General features: G+C 42.3%; 1 protein-coding gene across 1 annotated transcript; it reads right to left on the bottom strand.

Annotated features, from left to right (window-relative positions):
- Positions 1-298: 298 nt before the first annotated feature.
- On the bottom strand, positions 299-5,568 carry CXCL13 (C-X-C motif chemokine ligand 13). The gene is made up of 4 exons (XM_032223630.1): positions 5,472-5,568; positions 4,347-4,473; positions 2,266-2,349; positions 299-554 (listed from the first exon to the last, which is right to left on the bottom strand). Exons 1-4 carry the CDS (start codon positions 5,533-5,535, stop codon positions 530-532), a joined length of 300 nt encoding a protein of 99 aa, XP_032079521.1. The 5' UTR covers positions 5,536-5,568; the 3' UTR covers positions 299-529.
- Between the last annotated feature and the right edge of the window lie 2,611 nt (positions 5,569-8,179).

Genomic DNA, 8,179 nt, shown 5'->3' with positions numbered 1-8,179 from the left:
TCCATTCCATTCTAATATTCCATTCTATTCTATTCTATTCTATTCCTATCCTATCCTATCCAACATGTCAATAAAAATCACAAAATGCAGCAAAACTCATTTAACCACTGTCTCACTTAGTAACAAAAATTTAGAGCTCAGTTATGATCATATGTGGAGACAAAAATAGTACTATGCCACAGATTTATTTGTGTGTGTGTGTGTGTGTGTGTGTGTGTGTGAGAGAGAGAGAGAGAGAGAGAGAGAGAGAGAGAGAGAGAGAGGGAGAGGGGGGGCATAGTACTATTTTTTATAATTATATCTATTTAATATTTAATAACTTTGTCATTCTCACACACAATTCAGATTCAGACTCCAGCTTGTCTGTTCACATTGTTTCCGGATTTCCAAAAGTCCAAAACTCTCTTAAACAATCATTTCAGGAAAAAATTAGACACAATCAACATTCCACACAGCAGAAAAGCGAGAAGGTTCACATTGGGGATCGAGGGGGCACAGCTGCATTGGATTTTCAAGGCCAAACTTCATTTCAAGATGAACGTTGGCGTCCATTCCTGTAGGAGAGAGAGAGAGAAGAGTATTATAGTGGTTTGCCATGAAAATTGAGCATCAATGTACTGAGTTGACAAAGCTTAGGATCACAATTATGCCCAAAATTTCTGTTGCTAAGCAAGACCGTTGTTAAGTGAATTTTGCCTTTCTTTCTCCCCCCCCCCCCCAAGTTTTAATTTTTTAATTTTATTTTTTATAAATGTATCCAATCAATGCGTGAACAGTGTGGCACCTGGGTGTCATACTTTCTAATACAAACAAAACTAATAAATTTAATCATAACTGTTACATTCAATCCGCGTATGTATTTCTAATAATAATACGCATTTATATTAGGTTGCAATCTATCATTGTTCAGTTGTTCCACATTTTATCTTATTATTACTTTCATTTTATTATGTATACATAACAATAATGTATACACTAATGTATACGCTAATATTCCCCCTTCTCTTATTTCTATCGCTTATTCTAGCTTTTAATCGTGTCACCCTTTATTAAAAGACTTTTCCCTTTCTTTCCTATCTAACTCCTAATCATGTCATCTACCTAACAAAAAAAGCGATAAGCAAAGAGAGAGAGAGAGAGAGAGAGAGAGAGAGAGAGAGAGAGAGAGAGAAGCAGATCAGAACAACACAAAAGAGAAATCATCCATCCATCATCTCTTGCCCGCTTCAATACTTTTAATTGCTATGCTTTTGAAAGGGAGGGAAAGGGAAAAGGGGATCACAGAATTAAATAATTTACTCAAATACGGGGGATCTTTGACTTACAACTACCATTGAGCTCAACATTTCTGTCGCTAAGTGAGACATTTATGAAGTGAGTTTTGCCCCATGTTCTGACCGTTCTTGCCACGGTTGTTAAGCGAATCACAACAGTTAAGTCAGTAACATGGTTGTTACGTGAATTTGGCTTCCACATGGACTTTGTTTGTCGGAAGGTCACAAAAAGGGATCACATGACACACACCCCCCAGGACAATGCAACTGTCATAAATACGGTATTTTTTGGAGTATAAGATGCACCTTTCCCCCCCCCAAAAAAGAGGGTGAAAATTTGGGTGCGTCTTATACACTGAATACAGCATTTTTGGCCTCCCGAGACCCCGCCCGCTTTGCAAAAATGGCCATGCATAGCCTTTAGGAGGCTTCCAGAGTGCTCCTGGGGGCTGGGGAGGGCAAAAACAAGTGAAAAATGGGCCATTTTTTGCTCATTCCCCTCCCAGTCCCCAGAAGCACTCTATAAGCCTCCTAAAGGCTATGCATGCCCTTTTTCTGGCAAAAAAACCGGGCCTTTTTCCGTGAAAAACAGGCCATTTTTGGGAAGTCTGCAGAGTGTAAAAACTTTTTTTTAAAAAAAATTTGCCTCTTCAAAATCTTGGTGCGTCTTATACTCCGAAAAAAAACAGTGTGAGTCAGTTGCCAAGTGTCTGAATTTGGATCACGTGACCCCGGGGAATGCTGCAACGGTCATAAGTGTGAAAAACCATCATAAGTCACTTAAGTGCAGCTGTAACTTCAACCGGTCACTAAATGGACTGTTGTAGTTTGAAGACTATCTGTACCTGGGAATTCCAGGGCTATGAGCTAATCTATGAAGCTGAAAATATTTTCCCCACATCAATATTTTCCAGAGAAATAAAACACACTGCATGGATGCCTTTAGGATCAGAACTCAAGCCCCAATTTGAAGCATTTTGATTTCACTTACACATTTTCCATCATGCTCAATAAATTGTTCACCCATTTGGCTTTGGAATCAAGGCAGATTTTCTGCTTGTTCTTCAGGGTAAGACTGTAAAGCAAGAAAATTGGGTGAGGTGAGTTTTTACCAGGAAATAATAGTCATAGTCATAGTCATGGTAACTTTATTTGTATGCTGCCCTTTTCCCTGGGGAGACTCAGGGTGGCTCACAGTTCAAAAGGTGAGGGGAAGGACAAACAATTTACAACATAAAGACACTACATCATTTAAGAACACAACAGTCATACAATTCGAGTGGGGTTAGAGTCTTTAACCCCAGGCCAGCCGGGACAGCCAGATTTTAAGGGCGGTGCGGAAGGTCTGGAGGGTGGTGAGGGTCCGAATCTCCACGGGGAGTTCGTTCCAGAGGGTCGGAGCAGCCACCGAGAAGGCTCTCCTCCGGGTAGTTGCCAGTCTACACTGGCTGGCTGATGGAATTCGGAGGAGGCCTAATCTATAATCTATAAATCTACCTGCGGGGGGAAGGCGTTTTAACGGGAGCTATAAAAATGAAGAAGTCCATCCAGCGTGTTAGCAACCAATCAGAGAAATTCCTGATTTAGCCGTGCAGACAATTTAACTTAAATCTGAAGGGAGCCAAAGAAGAAAACGTACAGATCTACTTAAAAAAAAACACATCTGTATCACTTTTATAATAGAAAAGGGGAAATTTGATAAGGTTGGATTTTGGGCTCTTAAGTGCCCCCAGTCAGGGTATCCAAAGGGATGGGTGTTTAAAAAAAAAAGTCACAATGATTGCAACTGCACAATTGAAACTTTGATCCTTTGATGCATTGCAACACACACAGACACACAAACTTTGATGCATTGCAACACACACACACACACACACACACAATTTAACTATGTTTAAAGCAGCGGTCACCAACTGATAGTCCGTGGTCCACAAGAAAATTTTGGTGGTTCACAGAAAAATTATTTGCATTTTTTTTTATATTGCACTAAGTCAGGGGTCCTCAAATTACGGCCCCTGGGATGGATATGTGCAATGAACATTTATGTTGCTGCAGTGAGTCTCCCGTTTTAATATCTCCTTTGAGTTCAACTTCTGGTGAAGCAGTGGGTTTACTACTTGTTCCTTCTTTGAGGATATTTTCGTCTTAGTTCCCAGTCTGTCTACTGCCTGAGACTTCTTGCTGGACTACCCTCCAAGTACTAATCATATCTGACCCGGGGTTAGCCTTTACAAGATCAACCAAGGTTAACTAAATGGGCTATATGCCTTCCAGAGATGCTTCCATAGATTGCATGGAGCTTATTTTCGAATAAAGCTTGCAAAAGTAGCTCCTTATCATGGCAAACTTTCATCTGGTTAAACTGCACTTAGTTATCCATCATTTTGCTTGGAAAGAGCTAGTATAGCCATAGCAATAGCACTCAAAACTTATATACCGCTTTGCAGTGCTTTTACAGCCCTCTCTAAGCGGTTTACAGAGTCAGCCTCTTGCCCCCAACAATCTGGGTCCTCATTTGGCCCACCTCAGAAGGATGGAGTCAACCTTGAGCCTGGTGAGATTTGAACCAGCAAATTGCAGGCAGTCAGCAGGCAACAGAAGTAGCCTGCAGTACTGCACTCTAACCATTGTACCACCGTGGCTCATGTATGACTTAAAACAGCACTGCCTGGGGGATAGCAATAGCAATAGTTAGACTTATATACCACTTCATAGGGCTTTCAGCCCTCTCTAAGCGGTTTACAGAGTCAGCATATTGCCCCCAACAACAATCTGGGTCCTCATTTTACCCACCTCGGAAGGATGGAAGGCTGAGTCAACCTTGAGCCTAGTGGGATTTGAACAGCCAAACTGCTGAACTGCAGTCAGCTGAAGTAGCCTGCAGTGCTGCATTTAACCACTGCGCCACCTCGGATGCCGGGAATTGATCCACATATCTTCAAGATGCCAAGACTGAGAAACTCCGATTTATGGGGAAGATAGACAAGGACTAGCTGTACTTTGGACAGGGAGAAAGTGCCCAGAATAAAAATTTTCAGATTCTAAATTTTGCATAAACCCAAATAAACTTACATGATTTCCAATTTTTTGCAGGCAATCCCAGCTGGAAATATCTCAACTCTTGCATATCGTGCCGGACGAATGAAGGTGCTGGTGACTCTGGCACATTTGCAGCTTAAATTCAGGGGGTCAAAGATAGCTGTAACATTTCAGAAAATATTATAATTAATTTTAGATGCACAACAGAGTATTCAAAATGATGAGGGGCCTGGAGGCTCAAACATATGAAGAACGATTGCAAGAACTGGGTATGTCTAGTTTAATGAAAAGAAGGACTAGGGGAGACATGATAACAGTCTTCCAATATCTCAGGGGCTGCCCCAAAGAAGAGGGAGTCAAGCTATTCTCCAAAGTACCTGAGGGCAGAACAAGAAGCAATGGGTGGAAACTAATCAAGGAGAGAAGCAACCTAGAACTAAGGAGAAATTTCCTAACACTTAGAACAGTTAAGCACTGCTATTGCTATCAGAAGGGTGAACTCCAAATGTGACTGCATCTTTGTGAAATTGAGTTGGTAGAAGCCCAACGAAAATGTGGAAGCCAGATTCATTTTACAACCGTGTTACTAACTTAACAATTGAGTGATTCACTTAATAACCATGTCACAAAAGGTCGTAAAATGGGGCAAAAGTAACTGAACAAACGTTTCGCCTAGCAACCAAAATTTTGGGCTCAACTGTGGTCAGGTCAAGAACTCTCTGTACTTTAAAAGTTCATTCAATGCCCCGTTTTTCTTCATCTTGCCGGACCATCTCTCTCTAATGTGGCTCAAAACCTAAACTTTGTTTTTTGGCAACATTTTAGTAAAGTGGGTGAGTAAATTCCCAAATCACAACAAAATCTAGTGCCAAGCATTCCAAACAGATTACCAAGGTGCGTTGTAAATTAATTCTGTAAACTTCTGAACCTCTTTAAAATTCTAAAACCATCAATGCTATTATCAGGATGAAAGGTTTATTTATGTTATGAAGCCCACGGCACAAACGCTAAAAAAGCACATCACCGCCACGTCCTCATTGCGCAATTATAAAACTATGCTATTTACACATTCAAAGGCAGACTACTTATGCAGTCGGTGCACGATGGAGAGCGAAGCCGAAGAAGAGGAAGAGAAAAGCTCGGGAGGATACTACTTACTTGCACCAGTGAGGTGGCAGGCAATAAGCATAACGGAAAGCCCAAGGAAGACACGAAAACTCATTCTGGCTGCAGAAGAAGGACTCACACTGTTCTCTGAAAGCTCACTCAGATGGGGTTGCATTGTCCAGCCACCTCCAATTTATTTCCTAGATCCCCCACTACACGTCACGAGCAAAGGGCTATTTTGGGAACACATGCAAAATTGCATCACACCCCATTTCCCACACATTTCCCTCAGAATTTGCAGTGCTGAGGTTTGCACTTTGATAAACAAACCAATGCTTAATTTAGGAATTGAAGAAGCAGCGCCGAAAGAATAAAGAATCTATTGTTCAATGCGAAAGGTAAATATAACCTCTGTTAGAAAAGAAACTTACCAACTCAGAATCGAAACTTAATATTACCTACGGCACGGCTGGTCATCCTGAATTTGCAACCGTTCCTCTAGGGACCGTTTCAAAGTTACAACAGCCCTGGGGAAAAAGTGACTTACGACCGTTTTTCACGCTGACGACCATTGTAGCATCCTCAAGGTCACGTGATTCGAAATTCGGACTCTTGGCCACTTGGGAGAGGTCGTCCTCGACGTACGACCTTCCGTTTAGTGACCACTCAAAAGCTACAACGGCACTGAAAAACTAGACTTGCGACTGTTCTTCACACTGACGCTGTTGTTCAACTGGTCGTTAAGCGAATCTGGATTTCCCACTGCCTTGTTTTGTCAGAAGGTCGCAAAAGGAGATCACGCGACACTGTGACCGTCATAAACTGGAGTCAGTTGCCAAGCATCCGAATTTTGTTCACGTGACCATGAAGACGCTGCAATGGTCATATGTGCGAAAACCGGTTATAAGCCGTTGTAACTTTGAATGGCCACTAAATGAACTGTTGTATGTTGAGGATTAGCTGTACGAAGTGGCAAAACCAGAACTAAAGTGGGGACATGGAGCGAAAGTGGGAAGCTAGTGAGCAATGAAAAAATTAGCTACACAGAGACACCGTATTTTTTGGAGTATAAGATGCACCAAGGTTTTAAAGAGGCACATTTAAAAAAAAAAGTTTTTGCACTCTGCAAACCTCCCCAAAATGGCCCATTTTTCACGAAAACGGGCCCATTTTTTGTAAAATAAAAAGGGCCTTAGGAACTTTATAGAGTGCTCCTGAGGGCTAGGGGGGTTAAGCGAACCTGGATTTCCCATTGACCTTGTTTTGTCAGAAGGTCGCAAAAGGAGATCACGTGACACAGAGACACTGGGACGGCCAGGGGGGGGTTGGACTAGAAGACCTCCAAGGTCCCTTCCAGCCCCTGTGCTTCTGTGTTGTTTTGAAATAACAGCACAAAGGAAAATCTCTTCACAAATCCCCACCGATTTGATTTGAATTGAGATGAAGTGGAAAGGCCCTTGTGCCAGTAAAGTCAGAAAACTGAGCAAGCATTTTTTGCCTCTGTTTCCCCTTCTGATGTTCTGTTTGCACAGGGGAGCCATTCTTATCCATCTGGCTTCAATAAGAGAGACGGCCATCGACTTCCTCTTTGGATAAAAGCTGGTTGTAGGAAGCTCCCTCTTCTCATAGTTGTTGCATCTAAAGAGCTTAATTCCTTTTCTGATAGGGGATTTACAGCTACCACTGAAGGAAGAAAAGATCAGCAGAAATGCATTAACGGTAAAAATGTGATGAGGGTATGGGAAAAAGGCAAATTTAAGTCACGTTAGATGACCTCTAGGACCGATCATCAAGATTTGGAGAAAATACGGTACCCACCGTGGAAGAACAGATGGAGAAATTGACGGAGTTGGCCGAGAAGGCCAAATTAATGGCTTTCCTCAAAGAATACCATATTTTTCAGAGTATAAGACTCTCCTCCCCTCCCCAAAGAGGGTGAAAATCTGGATGCATCTTATACAATGAATACAGCATTTTTGGCCTCCCGAAACCCCGCCCACTTTGCAAAAATGGCCGTGCATAGCCTTTAGGAGGCTTCCAGAGTGCTTCTTGGGGCTGGGGAGGGCAAAAATGAGGACAAAATGGGCTGTTTTTTTGCTGATTTTCACACACACACCAGCTTCCAGGAGTTCTCTATAAGCCTCCTAAAGGCTATGCATGCCCTTTGTTTTGACAAAAAAAGGACCTGTTTTTGTGAAAAACGGGCCGTTTCGGGGAGGTCTGCAGAGTGGAAAAACTTTTTATTTTAATTTGCCTCTTCAAAATCTTGGTGCATCCTATACTCTGAAAAATTTTGTTTCCACTAGCTAGAAAACGATTCTAGCTTTTGCACTCGAGACAGAAAAATAATATTGAAATTCTGACTTTGGGATTTGCCAGATTAGGAATGTTTGTTGCAATTGTGAGTTCTCACCATTTCGGACCAGTTCAGTTGAACAGGTAGTGGTTAATTGGCGGCCTGGGTCTCTGGAACCGGCAGCGGCCCAGGCCTGCCATGCCCCCAAACCGGTTCTCCCAGCAGCACCAAAGGTGCCGCCATCTTGATTTTGGCTTCTCCGCATGCGCAGAAGCATTTTTATAGTACTGTACATCAAGCATGCACACTGCACGATCACGAGCGAACTGGCAGTAGGAGCTGCCGGAACCCACCCCTGGTTTGTTGCTATCGAAAGAGCTAGTATTTATTCAAAAGTAAAAAGTTGAGGCTGTAATTTGATTATCTTTATTCTACTGGGTTGGAAATGGGGAGCGTGGCCTAG

The sequence above is a fragment of the Thamnophis elegans genome, chromosome 9, assembly GCF_009769535.1.
Source record: "Thamnophis elegans isolate rThaEle1 chromosome 9, rThaEle1.pri, whole genome shotgun sequence".
Taxonomy (NCBI): Eukaryota; Metazoa; Chordata; class Lepidosauria; order Squamata; family Colubridae; genus Thamnophis; species Thamnophis elegans.
The sequence above is the reverse complement of the archived record's forward strand: the minus strand, read 5'-3'. Positions and strand labels throughout refer to the sequence as shown.